This window comes from Dunckerocampus dactyliophorus, chromosome 10 (assembly GCF_027744805.1).
Source record: "Dunckerocampus dactyliophorus isolate RoL2022-P2 chromosome 10, RoL_Ddac_1.1, whole genome shotgun sequence".
Lineage (NCBI taxonomy): Eukaryota > Metazoa > Chordata > Actinopteri > Syngnathiformes > Syngnathidae > Dunckerocampus > Dunckerocampus dactyliophorus.
In genome coordinates, this window is record NC_072828.1 from 28,164,074 (window position 1) to 28,188,972 (window position 24,899).

Below are 24,899 nucleotides of genomic sequence, written 5' to 3' on the forward strand. Positions count from 1 at the left end.
CATGGCTTCATTTCACACTCAGTGAAGGTGTGAATGTGAGTGTGGCTGTTTCGTTTGTCTTGTCCTGTCACTGACTGATTACGTGTTCAGGGTGGAGTTACCTGGGATAGACTCCAACTCACACCGCACCCTGAACAGGATAAGCTATAGGAAATGGATGGATAGTGGGAGTTCCACATCCACGGATGAAATGTCTTCATGATTCCTTGAAACAACAACAAACAACTACACTAACAAGAAACACCTAACAACTATTTATAAAATGCCTGCAAGGTATGCTGGGAAGTCCCACGGCCACTCCCTCCTTTCTAATGGTAAACATTAGCTGTGCAAGCTATCGCCAGTTAAGATAAGACAGTATAAGAAGCTGAGCAAAAGGGGTTTGATGCGTTTGCAAAGATTTGCGACAAAACGTTTCATCTTCCCCAGAGCAGTCATCACAGTCCAGAAGAAGATAACGGTAAAATAAGGAGTGACAAGATAATATCTCACCACAAAAATTACTGGAACTTCCTTAACACTGAAGTTAGGTATCAAATTAAAAAGTGCCAAAATGTTATAACATCCTTAGATTGAGTTTCTCCCCTTGCCACTGCTGCCCCCCGTGACAAAACCAGTATTGCAAACTTTCATCTTCAGATGGGTCTTACCTGTCCTCAGGAAGAACAACACAGATTCATAAGAATAAAACAACGGTGTGTGTGTGTGTGGGGGGGGGGGGGGGGGGGGGGGGTGCTAAGGAAAGCAAACGAGCAAGTGTAATAGACTGTAATGGAATTCTAATACACCAAACTACAGCATAACAGTGTTGGGGACAAAAACCCACCAGCTCCAAGTGACGGGGTGATAAATGGACAAGACACAAGAGTTGAACAATTGCAAGAATTTTCACTGTTGGATATTAAGGAGGTTATAAGTAGAACTTCAAAATGCAAAAAGAAGAAATGGGAGTGAGACAAAGCAATTTTTGAGCAAGCAACAAGCATTAAAGTGAAATAGGCTGTTCATCAGCTGATCAAAATTTAATAAATTAGTAATAAAATGTGGAGGGGGCGCCATCATGATCTGGGCTGCTTTTTCCTTCAATGGAACAATGGAACTTCAGGTTGTGCAGGGGCGTCAAACAGCAGCTGGCTATGTGGAGATGTTGCAGGGGGGCATCCCTCATGACTGTAGGCCCTCATCATTTCAACAGGACATTGTTGCACTTCACAAAGAACTTCCAGAGGAAGAGCCTCACTCTTTTGGACCACCCTGCGTGTTCCCCTTATCCTGATCTAAATAAAATTGATAACTTTTAGGGATGGATGGCAAGGGAAGTTTACAAAAACGGACATCAGTTCCAGACAGTGGACGCCCTCCCTGAAGCCATGTTTTTATATTCAAAACAATTTTTGAGGAGATTAACAAGAATGTCTCAGCTACTTATTACAGAGTCCTTTTTGAACATTCAATTTCTATTTTAGGGAGGTTTCAGGTTTTCGGGTCTTAAACTTTTGAACAGCTGATGAACAGCCCATTTCAATTTAAGTTGTTTGCAATAAATTGCTGACTCAAATTTTGTTTTGCCTCACTCCCATTTCTTCTTTTTGTATTTTGAAGCTCTACTTAGAACCTCCTTAAGATCCAGCAGTGCAATTCTTGCAATTTTTCAACTGGTCTTAACATTTTGATCAGGAGTAAGTAAGTTTCACTGGGCTATAAGTCGCAAATGATTTAGAAATGTATTTCACAAAATTCAAGACTGAAGAACAGATATTTTATTCAACTATACAATAGCGCACAGAACAACAGGCTGCATAGGTGTCCGGTATGTTAGCCTAACACAGTAACTTATTCAGCTACACAATAGCATAAAGGACAGAATCGGCTAAGTTACCATAACAAGCCAGTGAGTCCACCAAGCAAGTTATGGGTAAGCAAGTTCACCAAGCTCCCGATCTCATTCCACGTCACTGAATGGGAGGAGCAGCATACAGTATAGCCTATTTTGGTTTAACAGTTGTTTGCAATAAATTGGTTACGCAAGTTTTACAAATCTTTTTGAATTTTGAAGTTCTACTTTTATTCATTAAGTATTGAACATGTTGGACATGTGCATTCGAAATTAGAGAAGCTCAAATTAAGTTCCCCAGTAAAGGTTATACAGTAGTACATTTTAAGTTGATCCTGAAATATATCGGAAATATCCCTAACTTCTTGTGAGTAGTATATCTTTTATTCTTAATAGCTGTGAATCTGTTCTCATCGTTCAAAAGACTCAACTGGTTTGTGAAAGTCACATTTATATGGCGGGATAAACAGCTCTTAGATACCAGCGCATAATTACCAGCTACTGGAAAACAATAATGCCGTTACTCCCAACACTGGTCTTCAACTCGGGTGACGAAGAAGAAAACAGCTGTGGATATTTTCCACAACCACAATTAAGAGCAAACAAAGCAAAGACGTGGGGATTCAGAACAGATTTGATTCTGCTTCCCCAAAAGAACACTGATCTGCCAACACCAACGAAAGGTACAGGACTAAATCATCCACGAAAAGGCTGCAGAGAGAGAGAATTACCGGAGCTCAAACACTGATAGTGGGTGATAAAGCTCTGAAAAATATTAAACGTTTCTGCAGCAAGAAAAAACACAAAAGCACTGTGTTTTAAGGACGACGTTGCAAGGAAAATACTGAAAATTCCGAGTGAAGGCTCATTGGTAGTAATTTGCAATTTGGTGTTTATTTATTGTGTGAATGAGGTCAATGCTCACGCATTCACGCGCGATGTCTCCTGACATTGCAATCATCTAATCTAATCGTTCAGCTCGTTTGTTTTATTTTCTTGTGCACCATTCAAGCACAAACAGATATAAATATAAGCTGTGTGAACATAGCTTTGGACTATCCATTCTCCATAATCAAGATGACGTCACGTGATAAGGCAGAGGAGACAACGAGATGGCCAACAGCAGGGGTGTCCCAACCTTTTCCACAGTGGGTCGCATACAGAAGCAGAAGCAACTTCTCTACTCTTTCATCCGTGTGGTCACTAGTGATAACTCTTGGATCAACATGGCGTCATCTACTGTAGTACTCAAACGGTCACTGCTGTAGACAAATATATTTATTATTCATCATTTCTTTTTGAGAAAGGAAAACACATCTAGGTTAATAAGTCTGTGACTTCAGCACACTTAAAACTCTCCCTCAACATCCCTGTTCAGAAGATCCAGTTATGGAGGGCTGCTCTGCCTCATGCAGATGAGCCACAAACAGTCGGACGTGATGTGTGAGCCCTTTCAGTGCCAACGAGTCAGGATGCGGCACAGAGAAGGAGTGTTTGTGAGGGCAGCTTGGCTCATGTTGAACGTTGAAATAAAAGCCTCACCCTGAAAAGCACAATTACGTTTGTCAAAACATTGTCTTGCTGCAGGAGACCCATAAACTCGTAACCCCAATTTCCTCCTACTTAGCCTGTCGTAACTAAAAACAGAGCTGTTGCCATTATGATACAGCAAACAGCACATTCACACACAAAAACACATTCACAGATCCAGAGGGCGGATTTATAATAGTGTAGCTCCCTGCTTTTTGCGGGGGTTTGCATTCCGGGACCACATGCAAGAGCCACATGAGCCATCTCGGGTTCTGAGAAGCTCAGTGAGTGGTCTCCTGTGGGTGCCCAAAGTCAGGACTAAACATCGTGAGGCTGTGTTTCAGTTTTATGTTTCCAAAACAAGGAACGGTCTTCCACAAGATGTGCGACAATCCTCAACTTTGACAATTTTCAAATCCAGGCTGAAAACGCTTCCATTCAAGTGTGCATATGACAACTGAAACTATTTTATCTGCAGGCGTCAATTTTAATTCTTTTTTTGTTTGTTTTATGGAACGACTGTAGGCTGCATGGCGGTCTAGTGGTGAGCATGTTGGTCACAAAGTCAGGAGATCAAGAAGATCTGGGTTTGAATATCCGCTTGGGCATGTCTGTGTGGAGTTTGCATGTTCTCCACTGCGTGGGTTTTCTCCCAGTACTCCGGTTTGCTCCCACATTCCAAAACCATGCATGTTAGGTTAATTGGTGACTCAAAATTGTCCGTAGGTATAAATGTGAAAGTGAATGATTGGTTGTCAATATGTGCCATGTGATTGACTGGCGACCAGTCCAGTGTGTACCCCGCCTCTCGCCCAAAGTCAGCTAGGGTATGCTCCACATACGCTGCAACCTTAATGAGGACAGGTGGCATAGACAATGGATGGATTCATCTCCAGAAGCCTCCCCTGTCTTTCTTCAATATGCCTCATGAACTACAAAAGTACAAAATGTACTTTTGAAAATGCTTAATTTAGGCACAAAAAGGTCACATTTTTAAAATATGCATATGTTGTGATAATAATAGGCCATAGTCAACCCCAAAACAGCATGATTTATTAATGAATACATCTTTGAAAAACTGTGATAGAGTGAAGTAACGAGGGACGCCTGTATATAAAGTTTCACAGGATCTACGGTGCATTGACTAAAAAAAAAATAATCTGTGAAGCATAAAGGTATAAACATGTAAAAATGGTGAGCTTTTTAACGGTGGTACATGCTGTACATTTGACCTGTATTATCACATATTTATCAATTATCGACTTATGGTGAATGAGCTGACCTTTGTCAGACTACCCCAGGGCAGCTGTGGCTACAGATGTAGAATGCCACCACCAGTGTGCGGTGTGAATGAATAAGTGAATAAAAAGTGAATGAGTGAATGATTAATGGGTTCACTTTATTGTGAAGTGCTATGGGTGCCTTGAAAAGCGCTCTAAAATCAAATCCATTATTATTTTCTGTAGAAAAAATTGCCTATTTTTCAGAAAAAAATGTTTTGACCAAAAATCTGCAAATTTGCGGGGCTGTGAATGTCCATGCTTGATATGCTGGAGCCTACCCCAGCTGGCTTTGGCCGAGAGGCAAGGTACACCCCGGATTGGTCGCCAGCCAATCGCAGGGCACGGGCTGTGAATAATGAATTTCAAATATGCGGAGATCCACTGTCCTCATAATATCTTTCCAAAATGAGGACATTTGTATGAGCTCTGCAGCATGAGCCGCCTTCTGAAACGAAAGAAAGACCTCACACTCCTTAATGCACATCTTCAAATAATCTGCCCCCTCTGACCGTACCTTTTCACAATATTCACTGAGCTGTCAGCAGAAGCTATCTGACAAAGCCAAGGCAGACGGAATCCGAACAATAAAAGTACACCATAAAATAAGTCTTTCTAGTGTCCACACCAAGAGATGCTTCTGACAGTAACCACACGGCTTTCCCAGCCTTTATTCACTACCACCACGTGCTTGTCTTAATTGTACGTCTGCTCTGTGAGTTACACCCGGTGTGTCTATTGCACATTTTACACCACTCTCTTCAGTAATTGTGGACATTGTGGAAAAGCCCCTGCAATTTTATTTACAGTTATTGTAGTCACATTCCGTATTGTCTAGGCCTGTCTTTCATTTTGTATTTACTTTGTTTCACTCGCTGTTCGTGACAGACCACCTGACTTACGGTGTGGGACGGAACAACGAGGCACACCTGCAGCAGGACGACACGGGATCGCACCAAATGAGACACTATTTGATTCCACACTCACACACACCGGTGACTTAAAGGGATAGTTTGGATTTTTTGACATCCCCAGCAGCAGTGTACTACATCAACAGTGACTACCAGCCCCCGCCCACTCCCACGAGTCCAGTTCTAGTCGGACTTCCGTAATGAGGAAAGTAGTTCTGCTCAGTTGATTGGGTCATTTAAGTAAAGTGTGTGGCTTCTCAAAACAATATGCGTTCAAAAAATACATTTGCGTCATAAAAATGCCTCCTCAAAAAAAAAAAAAAAAATCAGACCTCACAAATTGCTCTGTGTTATATTCGTCTCCAGCCGTATCCCTGCGCACTGTCGCCTCTCCATTCCTGTGTATGTGTAGACGCTTGCATCATCATCCGCTGTGGAACACACACGTAAACAAGATGGCCGCGGCGCTCTGTTGCGGAAGAAGATGCGACAGTGCGCAGGGATACAGTAGGAGACAGATAAAACGCAGAGCGATTTGTGAGGTCTGATTTTTTTGGGGGGATGCATTATTATGCATTATGAATCTGTATTACTCTTTTGACCGCATATTGTTTTGAGACGCCAAACTCTTTATTTAAATGACCCAGCAACTACGCGGAACTGCGTTCCTCGTCACGGAAATCCAACCAGAACTGGACTCGCGAGACCAAGTGGGGAGGTAAGTTACTGTTGATGTACTACACTGCTGATGGAGATGTCACAACTTCACGTCAAAAAATCCCAAATATCCCTTTAAAGAAACGCAGTTGTGAGACAGAGAACCGCTGGAAAACCGTGTCTCAAAAGATTGGACAAGTTAGCAAACATGACTTCCCATCCCTGCACAAAAGGTCACCAAAATCTCTATGAAACTGTCAAAGCTGTCATTCACTCTCGCAGGTTTTGTTGCTGTTTTCTAAAAGTCATCAGTCACAAGGGGTCGTTTGAGGAAATATCCCTGTTCAAACAAAAACATTTGTAATAAAAAAAAATACACACCTGTAGAATTTATTCACTATGGGAGGCATTTAGAAAAAATGCTGGATTCAGCCTTACAAAACCCACATGCAACATGGACGCAAGGCTGAAATCCTAAAAAATATTCGCTGCTTGTTTCCGTGTGGATCCGATGTTGGAATCCAGTACGATGGCATGTGCCCCACCAACACAAATGATACCAATATACTTTTGCATGGAGTGATTTACTCCACATTGGACTCAAAGCAAAATGCCCCCCAAGCTAACAATGACGACATACAGTCATGTAAAAAAATGAGGACACCCCATTACATAATATACATATATAATAGTTACTTATTTCATAAGAAACAGAAATAGTAGGGATGTCGGATAATACACTAAGACCAAAATTTAAAGGACCAGTTGAAAAATTGCAAGAATCTTTAGGAGGTTCTCAGTCAAGCTTCAAAATACAAAAAAAAAAAAAAGAAATGGGAGCGACACAAAAAAAAAATTGAATTACAACACATTACACTAAAAGAGGCTGTTCAAAAAACCTGAAACCCCCTGAAAATAGAAATAACATTCAAAAAAAGGACTTAGTAATAAGTAGCTGAACCATTCTTGTTAAATCACCTGAAAAACTGGTTTGGGCATGCTTGATGCCAGTTTTCCAGGAGGCTAGTGGGAATGTTGCTCCAGGTGGTGAAGGCTTAACTGAGGACATCCACTGCCTGGAACTGATATCCATTTTTGTAAACATCACTTGCCATCATCCCCAAATGTTCTCAATTTGATTTAGATCAGGGGAACACGCAGGGTGGTCCAAAAGAGTGAGCTTATTCCTCTGGAAGAAGTCCTTTGTCAGGCGGGCATTGTGAAGTGCAGCGTTGTCCTGTTGAAAAAGCCAGTCATTACCACACAGACGAGGGCCTACAGTCATGAGGGATGCCCCCTGCAACATCGTCACATAGCCAGCTGCCGTTTGATGCCCCTGCACAACCTGAAACTTAATTGTTCCATTGAAGGAAAAAGCAGCAGAGATCATGATGGCGCCCCCTTCACTGTACGATGTGGAAAACATCTCAGGTGGGATCTCCTTGTCATGCAAGTAACGTTGGAAGCCATCAGGACTGTCAATGTTACATTTTTTCTCATCAGAGAATAAAACTTTCTTCCACCTTCAATGTCCCATGTTTGGTGCTCTCCTGCAAACTCCAAACCAGCAATTTTGTGGCGCTGAAAGAGATAAAGCCTTTGAAGACCTTTTCTGTTAAAAGCATTCTCTCGCGGATGCTATCTGATAGTTATTGGACTGCACCCAGCACCAGTAACAACCTTCATTTGAGCCGAGGATCACACCTGTCTTGACAGACAGCCAATCAGATCCTCTGGCAGGAAATGGCACTGAATCTGCATTTTTGCCAAGATTTGGGTTTTTAAAAGCTGTGGTATTAAGAACTGACTATCGACAGCGGAGTAGCGTAGCCACGTCCAGCCAAACCACACTTCCAGATGAGCTGAATGAGTTCTATGCCCGCTTTGACACCCAAACTCCTGATGAGCAGAGAGGGTGGCTGGACTTGGGAAGCACACAGGACTCACCTCTCATGGTGACATCAGCTGATGTGCGCAGGGTTCTGAACAAAACAAACCCACGAAAAGCAGCAGGCCCAGACAACATCTCAGGACGTGCACTTCGGGTTTGCTCATCAGAGCTAGCCGATGTGCTTGCTGACATATTTAACCTGTCGCTTGCACAAGCCTCTGTACCGACCTGCTTCAAGTCCACCACCATAGTGCCCGTACCCAAGAAGAGCAACGTGACCTGCTTGAATGACTATCGCCCTATAGCACTCACTCCTATTGTTATGAAGTGCTTTGAAAGAATAGTCATGACCCACATCAAAAAGAGCATCCCGGCGGCAACTGTGGACCCTCTACAGTTTGCATATCACCAGAACCGGTCCACTGATGTAGTAGTCAACACTGCCATCCACACAGCCCTTTCTCACTTACAGGGCCAGGACACATATGTCAGAATGCTATTTATAGACTATAGCTCTGCTTTTAATACAGTCAACCCCCACAAACTCACAAATAAGCTCCTCACACTTGGCCTGTCTCCCTCCCTCTGTAACTGGGTGTTTAACTTTCTAACAGGCAGGCCTCAGTCTGTCAGAATCCACAATCGCACATCCAGCTCAAGAATTGTAAGCACTGGGACCCCACAGGGGTGTGTGCTGAGTCCGCTCCTCTACACGCTCTTCAGCTACGATTGCGTGGCCTCCCAGAACAACACCAGCATCATTAAATTTGCGGATGACACTACAGTCATCGGACTGATCACTGGTGGTGTTGAAACATCATACAGAAGAGAGGTGGCGGACCTCATAGCTTGGTGTCGTGATAACAATCTCCTTCTCAATACAGATAAGACTAAAGAGATGATCATCGACCCAAGAACAAGGGAAAAGGAGCCGCATAGACCCCTGTTTATTGATGAGACTGAGATGGAGAGGGTGAAAACCTTCAAGTTCCTTGGCACACACATCAGCGAGGACCTCACCTGGTCTCACAACACCCAACAAATTATGAAGAAGTCCCAAAGGAGACTGTACTTCCCGAGAAGACTGAGGAAATTTTGCATGTCCACCAAAATCCTGAGTTGCTTCTACAGATGCACTATGGAAAGTGTCCTTACCGCCTCCATCACTGTTTGGTACGGTAACTGTACAACACGTGATAGCAAGGCACTCCAGCGGGTGATCAAGACCTCACAGAACATTGTTGGGGCAGCCCTCCCCTCACTGCAAGACATTTATAAAACTAGAGTCCTACGAAGAACACACAACCTCATCAAGGACAGCACACATCCACAACACTCATTATTCACACTCCTACCGTCAGGCAGACGCTACAGGAGTTTGAAGTCCAGGACCACAAGGCTGGCAAACAGCTTTTACCCACAGGCCATCAGGCTTCTCAACGAAGCACTCACACACGCAACACACACTCATAGCACTTTATTTATTTATTTATTTGTATTAATGTCTCTTCTGTTGTTGTTGCTTAATTTATTGGTATATATGTTTATGTTTCTTATGTTCTTATTCTTTCTTGTGTTTTCTTTCTTTTCTTGGGAGAATGAACAGAATAAGATTTTCATTGCATAGTATAACTGCTGTTTTACCATGCACATGACAATAAAACTCTCTTGAATCTTGAACTTTTAATCAGCTGATGAACAGCCATTAATGCCTGTTTGCAACTGCTTACTCAAAAATTGTTTTTGTCTCACTCCCATTTCTTCCTGTTGATAATGTCGATAATGATAATGCAAAAACAATAAATTCATCCATTGAACAAAAGATTAAAGATGCAAATTCCTAGGGAGGAAAAGGGACACCTTGTCTACTAATAGCAATGCCCCTTCACTAAAACAACCTCAATGAGACCTAATAAACACCTAATAGAACCTTCCCCCACTCCTCAATACACAATTCCCTTGGCTGTGTGACATTTGAAGGTTTTGTCGCATGCACAAACGTTTTCAAATCACCCCACAGCGTCTCTTAAGATCTGGGCTTTGTGTTGTCCACTCCAGATCTCTCGCAGGTCTTTCTTTTGAGCCATTCCTTGGTGGATTTGCTGGAATGTTTTGGGTCCTTGTCATGTTGCAAGAGCCACCTCCGCTTCAGCCTTCAATTTTTCAACAGATGCGCTCATGTTTTCTTCAGGCACCCTCTGATACAATGAAGAATTCATAGTGGATTCTATGACTGCAATCCTGCCAAGCCCTGCTGCAGCACAGAAGCTCCAAATCATGACATGTCCACCCCTGTGCTTCACACTTATCTTCTATGTATCTATCTTTGAGTTATAGCAAACATGTCCTCTGTTACTGTGTCTACTACATACTGTAAATACTGCTACATAATTCCATTTTAGAGTCATTGCTCCAGAAGTCCTGGTCTTTGCCCAGATCAGTAATCTTTTATGTGATATAATGTAGTGATATAATATGATATGGTGCACATGAATCAAATTTTAGACATTTCGGGTAGTAATAAATGTCGTGTCCTCTTTTTTCTCCCCTCACAAGGAATTACTTTTTCATTAAATACATTTCCAAATCATTTAAAAAACACATCTGTTCTATATATATTACATATGATCGTAGTCCCTGAATATTGAAATAAAGAACATTCATTACATGCCCAAGAATGTGTCCTCATTTGTTCACATGACGGCATAAATAAGACGGTATGTTGAATTGGGGATGACATCATCATGGTGTTGTTACTGCTGCACTTGTCTGCATTGCTGCACTTTCTTACATGAAACATTCTAAACTTTTATACAGTGGTACCTTGGTTTTCGTATGCACCACTTTCTGTATGAGTCGGTTTTCGACAAACTAGTCCATTGCTTGTGTATCATTCTACGGAACAGAATGCCTTAACCAGGCATCCCACACGTTGATGACTCAGTCTGTGCTTTTATTTATTTATTTATTTTAACTGTGCATGACTGCAAAGTAACCCACCATGGGGCCAAAGAAAGTTGCGAGTGCCATGAATTAGATAAAGAAGGTGAGAAGTACTATTGAATTCAAGAACAAACTCATAGCAAAGGACGAAGGTTCCTCTACCCTCCTGTCCTCCCGCTCCACTCCCCACCGTCTTCGCCAACAAGATTGTCTTCAATAACGGTAAAAGTTATGTTAAATGTTTATTCATTTCATTCCGCATTTATAAGCATTCAACATAGTTTTCTGCAGAAAAAATAATTATTCTCTATAAAATGTTTTTTTCTTGATATTTTTGGGTGTCTGAAAGGGATGAATTGGGTTGACTTCCGTCTGACCTTTTGGAACGGATTGCTAACAAATACGGAGGTACCACTGTATATTATGTCATAGTTCTTTTTTACGTTATTTTTATTTCATACTTGAGAATTTTGTTTGTTTAATTGAAAACAATCATTAAACCTGCTTACATCAAACATTACGTTTACATGCAGTCAATGTTCGGGTTAAGGTCAATATTCCGGTTTATGAAACATTCAGAATAACCCGTTTACATGTGTGACGTGAAAAAAACAAAAAACACACGGATAACATCTCAACGCACGGAAAACGTCATTTCCGGTTCTTCCTGTATCCAAAAACAAAAATAACACCAGCACGGCAGATAATGAACACCTTTGTTTGTGCTTTGGTGCTGGTACTGACCCACCACCGGTACTTCACTCTATTCTGTCTCCCTTTGTTCATTAATGGAAGGCGAGAACGTGAAGAAATAGGAAATGGAGCCGGAGCTGTGCCATCCATATCCATGCTACATCCACCAAAGCCCCCCAGACACTTTAGAGGATGGTGCGTTCGTACAAATCCTGCTTCGTGTAACTTCTCACTCACCTTCTGATGGATTTCGCTATCGCGGTAATTTCTACAGTCTATGAAAGACATAATGTTCCTGTCTTTCACCACACTAACGAGGTGCCTTGTTTCCTTCTCGCTCCAAAAGTTTTTGCGTGTTGTCATGTTTACAAGTAGTTCCTGCCAAAGAGACAAGATTTCTTTCTAATAGAACAAGCGCAGAAGCAAATTAATGTTCCTTTCGATCGGAATATCTCGATAGGCGTACACATGCCCCAATATTCGGGTTAGAAAAGGAGTAACACAGGGGTAATATTTGAGTATATGAGCATATTCCGTTTTTTCCAAAAAAGGGTTACTGGTGTTTACATGGCCGTGTGCAACCGGGTTATTGCTAATGTGCCGGTTATGATAGGGTTATTTGACTGCATGCAAACGCACTGAAATATACGCAGTTTTATCTTGCATTTTGTTCCCTTACTATAGCCTAAATCAGGGGTCACCAATGTTTTTCCTTGTGAGAGCTACTTTTACAAAATGAAAATGGCCAAGAGCTACTCATTTTTGTAACATTTATTTTCAGAGCTTATTTTAAACCCAAACAAAGCGAATATGCTTGTTTTACCAGAACATTAACAAAATGCTGGAGTCCACAACTCACATTTTGTATTTCCGAATGCATTTATTTCTACTGTTCTTTCATTATTAACTGAAAACCTGAATGAAAAGCAGGCTTGCGGGCACCTCATCTGGTCGTGGGGGGCTACCTGGTGCCCGCGGGCACCACGTTGGTGACCCCTGGCCTAAATGAACCAAACCGTGACTAAAAGCGAGGTACGTCCCAAGCTGTGTTGATGGCGTATCGTTACACCCCAAATATGAACAATATCATATCAATATCAACTTTACTGTGATGTGGCCCTCTGTCAAAACATGTTTAACAACACTAATCTACAGTCACCAAAATGAAAAACATTTTCAATTTGATGATCTTATCTGTGTGTGTGCGTGCGTGTGTGTGGACGTGCACACACACATATATACACAACACGTATATACTGTATGTGCATGCCAAAAACTGAAGACACCCTCCCATATACTGTAGCTCAAGTTAAATTATAACTGACAACTTGTTTTTTTTACCTCTCCATCTCTCTCATGTAGCACAGTTTTCTGTTCTTTCTTGGTGTTTGTTGTTTGGGTATTTGTATTTTAATAATACATACCTCCATGTCTACACATTTTCTTGCCAGGTTTTCTTGCACATTCCTTGGATATTCTTTTGACTGTAAAATGAATAGAACACTAAAAAATAACATGTGGCCCCCTGGACACAAAATGCACAGATGTTTTAGCATGCACACACACACACGCACACAAATACAAACACATCACGTTACCAAAAAAACACAAAAATAAAGATGGGGGGGGTGGGGTAATGGAAAAAAAGCACTATGTTGTCATTGTACTATTCAGTTAAGCACCTAAATTAATAAAAACAACTACAGAAAGAAATTTGTGTAGAAATTGTGAGAGAATGCTGAAGAGCTGAAGCTGAACTGAAATGCTGTACTGAAAATGTGGAATTACAGGAAAAGTGGGAATTTTCGCAATGTGGAAAATTGTGAACTTGAATGTTTTGATGCTGGAATGCTTTGAGAAATGTGGAAAAACGTCATTTCATAAACTTTCGGACAGAAAAATGTGGACTTCTGGGACAAGTGGGGAATATTTGGAATGTGGAAAAACAGATACAATTCCTGAATAAGCGGAGTGTTTACATGTTGAAATGGTTTGAGTCGATTGAGAAATGTGGGAAAGGTGGAGTGTCAAAAAATGTGGCGGAATAACATACAGTGCTGTATTTTTCGGACTATGTCGCATTTTTGTGCATAGTTTGGCTGGTCCTATGAATTGCGGTGCAACTTATATATGAAAAAATATATATATATATATATATATATATATATATATATATATATATATATATATATATATATATATATATAAATAAATCATTTAACATGTTTTTCAATGTTAATTCATAGACTGCTAAGTGATGTCAAAGAGATCGGGAGCTTGGTGAACTTGCTTACCGGTAACTTGCTTCTTTGTGACGCAATTTTTTGATGCAATGTATATGCTGGGGTTATTTAGGCTCCGTTCACACTGCAGGATATGATGCCCAATTTGGATTTTTTGATGAAATCCAATTTTTTATGTGGCCGTTCACATTAACAAAAAAATGCTACTAGTGAACACAAAGCATCCATGAAGTGATGTGCACAAGTGACGTCACACGCTTCTGCCGTAGTAAAGATTGCCACCATTTGTGCTCTCCTCTGGGAGTTTGGGGAAATTTCAAGGGTTTTGTGCAACGGGAGTCAACATTTTCTTCACTAAACAATTAAGATTACAAAGAAAGAGGGCAAGACTTTTGCCAATAGCAGTTTGTGGAAAACTTGCTATGACATCCGTCCCAAGGAGCGTGTGGGTGGATGTCGGAGACAGGAGTGGTGGGAAAATGACGTGATCCTCTTCACTGACACTTTTTTTTTCCTACAGCATTTTACAACATCATGTGCAAATGACATGCAAATTACACTATGACATCATCTAACAACCTCTACAACAGCCCGTAGCTACTTTTCTTACTGAAAAGTTGGCGAAAGTGCTGCCAAGGCTTGATCAACCTCCATTTCTGCAGAACAGCTTTCAAATTGTTGAGCCATTTTGTGGTCCCTGAAATTCTGAAATACATTATTTTTCAGTTTTGGGGAACCTCACTTTATCACTTACATTTGTACCATTTCAAGCTGTTTATCGGACTTGAACAACTTGAATTTTAATAAATAACTACAAAAACTGGGGTGTTCTAAAACTTTTGACCGGTAGTGTACTTGAGAACAAGGCCTGAGTTGCATTTGAAAAAAAAATGAAAATAAAAAATCAGATACAGGTCACATATGAGCAAAAACAATGGGAATTGACTTGCAGTGTGAACGTCACCTTATTGTCCGGAAAATGTGTCTATGCTCTTCAACATTCAGACAATTAATAGTGCTAGTTTTGTTGTTATTCCCTATTTTAAAAAACGGTTGTTAAATAGTAAAACAAATATTGTTATCAGTGTTGCGTTTTTATGTTGGACTTGAGGTGCAGTGTGTTTTGCCAAATGACAAAACATCGCATCATGGCTATGACTGCTTGAGTCAGGAATAATAAGAGCTTTTTGTTTGTATAGTCCTAAAGTGACATCATTGGCTGGAAATGTCAAAAGCTGGTGTACTGTTTGATGAGTAAAAACAAAAACACTCACAGTTACTGTATTGACTGAAGACACTTCATGCTCATGAAACATGCTCAAAGTCATGCGCTCTACCGAGACACAAAGACGTTTGTACGTTTGTGACAAACAAACTCCAAGTAGATTTTGACTTTACCAGCACCTTCTATCCCAATCTTTATACCCGCAGTCCGTGGACTGACTTACCATCTTCCGTGGGAACATAGATGTTAAGGTAGAGGCAATCCTCGCTCTGGTCTTGGACGTACGTGGACACGACGTCGATACTGTTGGTGAACCACACTGGCAGCATCACATCTGGAAGGCGGCCGTCCACGATGTTCTGAGGGCACACCGGGGCAAAGTGTGTTGCATTGCGGATCTCCGGCCACGGCACCAGCGGCTCAGGTGGCTGAAAGCGGCGCGGGCCTGTGGGTGGGGCGGCAAACGGGACGCCCAGAAACTGTACAACGGGGCCCAGGATGTCATTGTTCAACTCCTTCTTGATTCCACGGAGCTTGCCATTCGGGGTCGTGACCACCAGGTCATTGTCGTCGAGTTTGTCGGCTTCCACTGCACACATGTGACTCAGCAGTAGAAGCACCCACAGAAAAGACCAACATTTGTTTGTGTGATGCTCCAAACTGGATGGCATTTTCCCGCTGCAAGCACAGAGCGGAAGCAGTCGGCTGCCTGTCCTCGGATGTTGCCTCCACCGAGCCATTACTCCAGACTTGGTTGCCGCGTTTGTGCTCATTTGTCTTTCCCAATTTAATTAGTCTTGCACATACTCACCTGTGACATCTTCACGTATAATCACTAAAACAGGAAGCAAACTCAACGTGGGCAGGACAAATCCAATTTTAAAGCTCGGTTAGTTATATCCACGTCAAGGAAGAGAGATGTGACCTTGTCAATGTGGTATTCCTTCAATCGATGCAGTACTCCTTAGAAATCAAAGTCAATGATGGTACCATCCTTATTTGTCACTCCAAGAGGTAACCAAGCCAGTCCATGAAAAAGGTTTCCAATTTTCTACTTTTGAAAGATGACCGTGAAGTGCTTGACTTATTCGAACCCTGCAAAACAAAGAATATGCAACAATTAGGACCAACTGGAAAATGAACTCCCACTTCACTTTAGCAAAAGAATATATGTAGATTTCATTCAGCAATACTATACTCTCCAAGTGGCTGGAGAAGATTTGTAATTTCCACCACACTAGCCATAAATGACAGGATTTAGAGACACTAAATTACTTTCTAACATTAACAACTGCTTTTACTACACAGAGGAACATTAAATTGGCCACAAATGATTAATTATTCATCAACAGCACAGGCATGCGTGCCAACTTCAACAATGTATTTCATTCATTGATTATTATTTAATAATTATTGCTTAAAAAGGCGCTATCCCGCCTTGGCTCCAAATGACACTTTTTCTTTCATCAAAAAATATACCGCCACCACCACCACTAGCAATAGTGGTTTCAGAGAACACATTGTAGAAAAAAAAAAAAAAAGTCTACATTCTTCACAGTTATGAGTTAAACTGAATGAGATTTGTGCTTCGGCCCAATAACGGGGAGTGCCGTTTATGGCTGTCACTCACTCGCAGCTCGTCGCACATGCAGATGCCCATAGTGTGTCTCCTTAAAGAAGGCATCTCATCCTCTAAGTTTCACCAGTGATATATGTTCTCTTGAAAAAGTCAAATATGTTTTAGTTTAAATAAAAGGTGATTTTCTATATCATATAGCCAATAGTAGGGGTGCAACCAGGAATTCTGGGGCCCCCCACCCAAAAAAAAAAATCACGTTGGGCACCCCCGTTTTATTTTGTAATAACGGCCTACTTTTTTGGGCCCCCTGGCGGTCAAGGGACCTTGGAATGTTCCGAACTTTCCCCCCTTATACGGCACCACTCTCAAATAGCACGCATCGTAAACAAATTGAAATATGTACATTTAATCTATGTCATTGGTCCCGGCTGATTTCACTCATTGATGATCGGTATCGGAATCAGCAGCTGATCGGAGCATCCCTACAAAGAACCAAAAGTTCCCGGACATTTGGTGGAAAAGGGCTTCAAGTGGTGCAACATTTATTTTAACTATCTTTTAACAATTTGCCCATCCAGAGTCCGCGTAAAGTGAAAGCAGCAGAGTAGTGATGTGCGGATCGATACCTCCAATACTACATCTTTAACTGGCTAAGATATCAAATTTATGATCAACACTGACCACGTATCTATGTGGTATCTATGTGGTATCTATATTGCATTTATTACATAATCCAGCTTTACTGTTCATTCTTTGAGATGAATGTCAAAATACACCAAACTAATTCATTCAATTCTCTTTTCTTGTAGACCAGAGTCATGATGATGACAGCCTTTGTTTCCTGGTGTGAAGATAACATTCTGGACTTGAACGCAACTAAAAGGCAAAAGGAGCAATTATTGATTCGAGATGGAACAAGGCGATGTTGACTTGGGACTGGGACTATCATGCTAATGAGACGGTTGAACAAGTCTCTCCGTGTAACTACACAGGAAGCACTGGGGACCACCAACTGAAATTAGATTTTCATATACAGGTGGTCCTCAAGTTACCAGTTACTGTCCGACAACGTGTAAGTCCGGACTCATACCTAAATTAACACTTAAGCGACCTGGCAGTTACAGTGGGGTGAAAAAGTGTTTGCCCCCTTTTTGATTTTTTTTTTTTGCATGTTTGTTACACTGAAATGTTTCAGATCATCAAATAAACTTAAATATTAGTCAATGACAACACAACTGAACACAAAATGTATTTTTTAAAAGAAACTTTTTATTATTAAAAGGACAACAAAAAAAAATCCAAACCTACATGGCCCTCTGTGAAAAAGTGATTGCGCCCCGAAGAAAGTAATTGAGATAGATCAGTCTGGAAAAGGTTACAGAGGACTCCAGTGAACCACATTGAGAGCCATTATCCGCAAATGCCAAAAAACATGGAACGGTGGTGAACCTTCCCCGGAGTGACCAACCAAAATGACCATAAGACCACAGCGACGACTCATCCAAGAGGTCACAAAAGACCCCACAAAAACATCCACAGAACTGCAGGCCTCACTTGCCTCGGTTAAGGTACTGCTCATGATTTCACCATAAGAAAGACACCAAGAAAAAAACAGCTTCCAAGTTCCAAGGCCAAAAATCACTGCTGAACAAAAAGAACATTAAGGCTTGTGCCATTTTTGCCAGAAAACATCTTGATGATCCCCAAGACCTTTGGGAAAATACTATGTGGTCTGACGAGAATAAATTTGAACTTTTTGGAAAGGTGTGTGTCCCATTACATCTGCCGTAAAAGTAACGACGCATTAAAACAAAAAAAACAAAACAAAAACAAAAAAAAATCATACCAACAGTAAAATATAGTGGTTTTAGTGTGATGGTTTGGGTCCGTTTTGCTGCTTCAGGACCTGGAAGACTTGCTGTGATAAATGGAACCATGAATTCTGCTATCTACCAAAAAATCCTGAAGGAGAATGTCCGGCTATCTGTTGGCGACCTCAAGCTGAAACCAACTTGGGTTCTGCACCAGGACAATGATGCAAAACACACCAGCAAGTCAACCTCTGAATGGCTGAAGAAAAACAAAATGAAGACTTTGGAGTGGCCTAGTCCAAGTCCTGACCTGAATCCTATTGAGATGCTGTGGCATGACCTTAAAAAGGCGCTTCATGCTGGAAACCCTCCAATGTGGCTGAATGACAACAATTCTGCAAAGATGAGTGAGCCAAAATTCCTCCCCTGCGCTGTAAGAGACTCATTGCAAGTTATCACAAATGCTTGATTGCAGTTGTTGCTGCTAAGGGGGGCCCAACCAGTTATTAGGTTTAGAGGGAAATCACTTTTTCACACAGGGACATGTAGCTTTGGATTTTTCTCCTCCCTTAATAATAAAACATTTCATTTAAAAACTACACTGTGTGTTCAGTTGTGTTACCACTAACTAATATTTAACTTTGGGTGATGATCTAAAACATTTAAGTGTGTCAAACATGCAAAAAAAAAAAAAAAAAAAAAAAAAAAAAAAAAAAGAAGGGGGCAAACACTTTCAAACCATTGCAACTGATACATTCAAATACAGTAAATGGCTATTTTTGACACACAGCTCGTGCCCACACCCTTCCAAACACTTCTGCTAGCTTGACATTGACAGTCTCCATTTTCAAATCAAAATTTGCAATAGGAGTGACTACTGTAATTATTACATTAGATTCAGGTCCAGAACCCTCCTCCATCTCTCTTCAATATGCCTCACACACTTATTAAAGACATTTATGTATAAAATGTACAGGTAGTCACCACCAATGAATGATAATATAAGATGATCAATGAACAGATGGAATCAGAGTCGCAGTGTAGAAGTTAGGTGTAAGCTTCACTTTTGCGTCTCATGGGAAATATGGTGCGTTCAAGGAATGCTGATCAAAGTGCGAATCTCAACGCTTGTAAACAATTGTGTCTGCATTTTACCTGTATTATCACATATTTATAAACTATTACGAACGTAGGGTGAATGAGATGTGTTTTCTGTGTGAAAAATTGCAAAAAATTATTTTTACATCTTTTTTTTCACCAAAAATGCGCAAATAATAAATCATGAATGTGCAGGGATCTACCAAATTAAAAAGAAAAAGGGCAACAGAGAATTCATTTACTGCATAAGTGTAATTCGTTTTATGTCAGTCCCACAATTTTATGCGTTTTATTATTGATATTTTATGGAAATCTCTGGTGTTTTATCCTTTCATCTGCTGGTTCGCTGCTTCACACTGAAGGTCAGAAACGACCTCTACAACGCTGTGAAACCTTGTTCCAAAATGACAGGAGTAAAACAGGAAGCTGGCAGCTTTCTGGGACCAACAACTTGTAAGAAAAATAAACTACAGTATTTTCACCTCATCAGGTCATGTTTAATTGTCTTTGCTACCCTTAGGACGTCGGCGCGCTTCACCTCCATGCAAATCCCATCGCTATTCAAAATCCTTCATCCTCTTGGCAATCTGCCTTCTGAATTTCCTGCAGTTTTTTTATCGTTTATGTTTTTATGGTCTATGCCTTTATTGTGCATGTTAAGTACGATATTATGTGTGTACCTCACTCAAGCTGTCCAAGTTAATTGCCGCTGATGGGATAAATAAATTTTTCTGGATCTGAATTGGAAAACCATCACACTGTCTGCCCTTCACATGAGCTAATATTGCCATTGATACAGGCCAGTGGTGTGTCGTCAGGGCCAGCAAAGCCCTCTCTGCTGGCCTAAACACTATCAGAAGCACTAAGCTACATTTACAATTGAAATTATAGTATTTGTTCCATAAAATTGTATTCATTTAATAGTGTGTCTCTTAGCTGCACTGCTTGCATTAGTGTATCTGTAGGTTCAATTTTTTGTCCAGATTTTAGTTTCTTTGTGTTGCCATGTCAGTGTAATCTGCCCAGGGCCTTCAGAATCAGTAGTGCAGGCCCATGTCACTTAAACACTATCAGAAATTGGGCTGTTTCTTTAACCATTCCAATTTAAGATTTGCCTCACCAGCTTGCCCGCGATGACGTCAGTTTTTTTCCAGCTGGCTGTTCAGAGTCAAACGGTTCGAGAGTAGCCAATTAGCCAGTAGCTATCTGGTAAGGAGGATGGATTTTGTCCATAAATTATAACAGCTCAGGAGAGATGACATTTTATTTTTTTGTAGGTTTTTGTCATATTAGATAAATATTAATTCTGAACCTCTCCAGATGATATTGTAGTGTAGAGGTTTGGAGTTGTTTGACACTTGTTACATTTGGCCAAGTGCCAAATTTACTGGCAGCAGTTACGTGATGCTCGCGGAAATGTAAATCAGACGTATTGGAGACAACGTATTTGAAGATAAAAGGCTTCACTCGGTTTCGTGCTTTAGCAATCATGGTATTCATCCCCAACACGCAAAATGCTCTCTGTCATGCCACGCCTTGTCATATTGCTTTTTTTTGTAGATTAATGATGGTTTCTATAATTCCGACATGACGCATATGCCAGGTGCCCCAATCGACTTTTAATAACCGAAAAATGACCTTGAGTCAGGACTGACAATATGAAAAACCTGTTTGTCTAATGCAGCTATATTGTGTGCAGGAAAACAGTGACTGCAACAAGCCTATTGTGACCAGCCCCAGGGGACACACTCACCGGAGACTAAATAGAATGACTCCACACCTAAAAATTTAGAACTGAAGAATTTTGGATTCAACGTGAAACGACTTCAACCAGGAGTCCAGTTGCCTTGATTCAACCCTTCACGATGACCTGGATGACTGCATTTCTACGCAGATGTGACTGCATCTGGATTCCTTTCCCAAATGGTTCCGTCCTACTTCAAAAAGGTAAGAACTCAACCGTTGCAGTGGGAAGGACTCTATTCATTTTTTACATCCACTCGTCCTACAACTGGTATTTGGGGCCACAGGAGAAGGAAAGGGGAAAATATGAAGACAGCATTGAGCAGATATGTTCCTTGAGGGCTGAGCTATGTAGATCACGGCCCCAGGGACTCCGTGGACTGATGGAGCCTCCAGAAACAGCAGAAAGGATGCATAAACAACAAGGAATACCAAACATGAGCACGTCACATACTTTCAACAAGTCACACCTTTTGAAAACGAAATTATGCAGGATAAAAGTAGCTAGATTTAGCCGGAGCAAAAACACGTCATTTCAACACAAGAAAAAGGCTAAATGCACCTAAGGGTGCAAGAGATGGCTGATATATCACATGAAATGTCATATCAAATAATCAATAAGCCCATAATGAGGAACATGTAAAACCATGCAGACACTTTCCCTGCACTACGGTGCCCCAATGGGGACAACTTTCATCTAAGACACACACACAAATACATATTTAAATATAAACATAGATTTAACGTTTTTTCCCCCCGTCTTCAGCCCAGTAACGAGCATGGAAACGTTTACATTCATTCATTCATTGACGATAAATGGGAAGGAAAAGGGGCATTACATCATTAACAAACGATCATTTGTGACGTGTGTGGGGAATAATTACACGCTCGCACCCACACAGTCTGCAAGGTTCATGCGTCATGTTGTGCGATTTCATGCATGTGGAAACGTGCACGGCTGGAAGCAGCACATATTCAAATCACGGCTGCCTGTGCTTCCCTGGTGAAGGTGCGCAGCTGCAGCCAATGTAGGAGCAAATTGCAGAGGGGGGGGGGGGAAACGAGACGTCTTTTCTTCAGGAAAAAATAATAAGATGAAACCCGAATCAGGAACACCACACCCCAAACATCCAACAACAAAACCTCGTTTGTGAACATTAATAACAGCATCATCGTGGAATCCACTCACTGGTGACGCTAGGCTGTATGGGCATATTTGCCACCTATGACTATTATAGCATGTATGACAACACGCAGCAGGCATGAGAATATTTACCATGCATGGGAATATTTCTCATGTAGGAGTGAGAATTCTGTCTTCCTCCGCTGGCTGCGTCTCACAGGAATATAAATCCTTTTTGTCCGACGTAGCCCGTGGAAAAAAAACAGCAAAGAAAGGCTAAAAATGAGAGAGAGCAAATTGATGGCTTACGATCAACGAAGACAGCAAATGAAAGGCATCCGCTCGCTCCCCCAAATTGTTGCTTAATCCACACATGTTTGACGCACAAGCGTCTACTTGATAATGGCGGTGATGCTGAAGATGAAGGATTCCTAACCTTCCTCCCCAACCCCCAACATCGCCATCATCATCATCACCGCCAACATCCAGCCTGCACTTCACCACGTCCACGATGAAATTGGTGGAAAAAAACAAACGTTAACGCTGTCTTTTATTTGATCTTCTGGATAACACGACACCAACATAGCAAAAAAAAACCCGTAATTTTCCGTATTAGTATGAGTACAAATGGTGGTGAATATACCTGTACAATTGTATTGATGTATTTTGTAAAATACTACTAATTCATTCATTGTTAATGGTAAATGTATACTTACTTGTGTAGCACAAATATATTTTGAATTGAAACATTCAATGCAAATCATTAAAATACTTATTTATTGGGTGTCTCATTAGCATTTTTTGCTATTGTGACAAACACGTGACGTCAGACTTTCCATCGCAATTTTAAAGCTAAAAGCTCTACGGCGCTATTTTACTAGCTTGTTTTGTATAAATTCTTTAAAAGAGGTATCTAAAAAGAGTTGAATTGTGACATTTGACACCCTATTTACGTATTGCAGAAGCGAAATGAATTTAAAATGAGCTTTTATAGCCAAAAATAAGCTTTTGGAAATGAGCTAACTATCTTACCTGAAGCGCTGCCATTTTGGGGACATAGCCTGGGATAGTCACGTGACCGTCACTGGGACTTTGAGTTAAGCCAAGCACAGAATCTATATAGGACACATTTTAAGTGTTATGGCTTTTTTTTTTTTTTTTTTTACAACGGAGTATTAGGGCCACATTGAAAAAAAAATAATCGGAAATTTACAAGAAAAAAAGGCATAAATGTAACTTTTATTCTCATAACTTTACAACTTTTTCCTCATAAATCGACGACTTTATTCTCGTAAATGTACGACTTTACTCTAAAAATCTCATATTATTTTTTGCAATGTGGCCCTTACACTCCGTGAGAATAAAGTCGTAAATTTACGAGAAAATAAGTCGAAAGGTTATGAGAATGAAGTTGTAAATTTACGTGAATAAAGTGGTAATATTAGGTGTGATGGTGTCATACGTGTCAGAGGGAAAATAGAGCATAGCTCTTCAGGAAGGAAGGAAACTTTCCTCCCCTGACCACACGTCACTGATAGTGTGACTAAACAAAAGTATTTAACATAACAAAGACTAACAAAAAGCAACCGTGCAGTCACAAAGACACCAAAGGACACCACAGATACTCAGGTACTGAGACTGACTAAACTGAACTGAAAATTGCCCAGTTAATCCAAAAGGGTATAAATCAGGACGGACCAACAAGGCAGTCAGAAAGACAGGGCAAGGGAGAATGAATAATACCAGAACCAAGATCAAGATGGACTGGCGGCTGATATAATCAGGAACTGGAGTCTTACGGAATACAAAAGCAGTAGTTAGTTACGAGTCAGCCAGGTAACCATCTTCCTGCTGCAGCTGCTGTGCTTAACAGCCGCAGGTGTGCCTCGTTGTTCCGTCTCACACTGGGAATTAGGTGATGTGGAGAAGGAACACAATGAACAGCCAGTGAAAGGAAGTAGATACAAAAAAAACAAGCAGAGAAAATACATGACTTGTTTGTAATGAATGAATGAATGATTGACGATTCGGTATCCAAATCCTTCATGTGCTTTGATGCAGTGTTGGATAGAGACTACTCACAATTTAGCACATACTGTATGTCTGAAATTTGCAAGCCATATGATGTATAAATACATTTCTGGTGATGAAGCTGATCAATTACATACATTTGATACAAAGTCTTCTGGCTTCATTTCATTTCTCCAATTTTTTTTTTGGTGTCCATGCTGTATGCTGTTGTTCTGTATCCATTTGAACAAAAATGTCAATGTCCTGTAATGTAGATTATATGGGTAGCTATGAAAATGTTTTTACTTTTAATGTATGAATACCGCTT

At 40.8% G+C, this 24,899-nt stretch overlaps 1 protein-coding gene across 5 annotated transcripts in view; it reads right to left on the bottom strand.

The window, feature by feature from the left end:
• The window catches only part of nlgn1 (neuroligin 1), a 49,567-nt gene extending 26,477 nt beyond the window's left edge, over positions 1 to 23,090 (bottom strand). For 2 of the 5 annotated variants that reach the window (XM_054790622.1, XM_054790619.1), the window contains exons 1-3: positions 22,715 to 23,090; positions 15,431 to 16,302; positions 13,164 to 13,223 (exon numbers count right to left, since the gene is read on the bottom strand). In XM_054790622.1, coding sequence (XP_054646597.1) covers positions 13,164 to 13,223; positions 15,431 to 15,980 — 610 coding nt within the window. In that variant the 5' untranslated portion in view covers positions 15,981 to 16,302; positions 22,715 to 23,090. The remainder of the gene's footprint in view (positions 1 to 13,163; positions 13,224 to 15,430; positions 16,303 to 22,714) is intronic. The other 3 variants (XM_054790623.1, XM_054790621.1, XM_054790620.1) reach the window with 2 other exon arrangements.
• Positions 23,091 to 24,899: the final 1,809 nt, after the last annotated feature.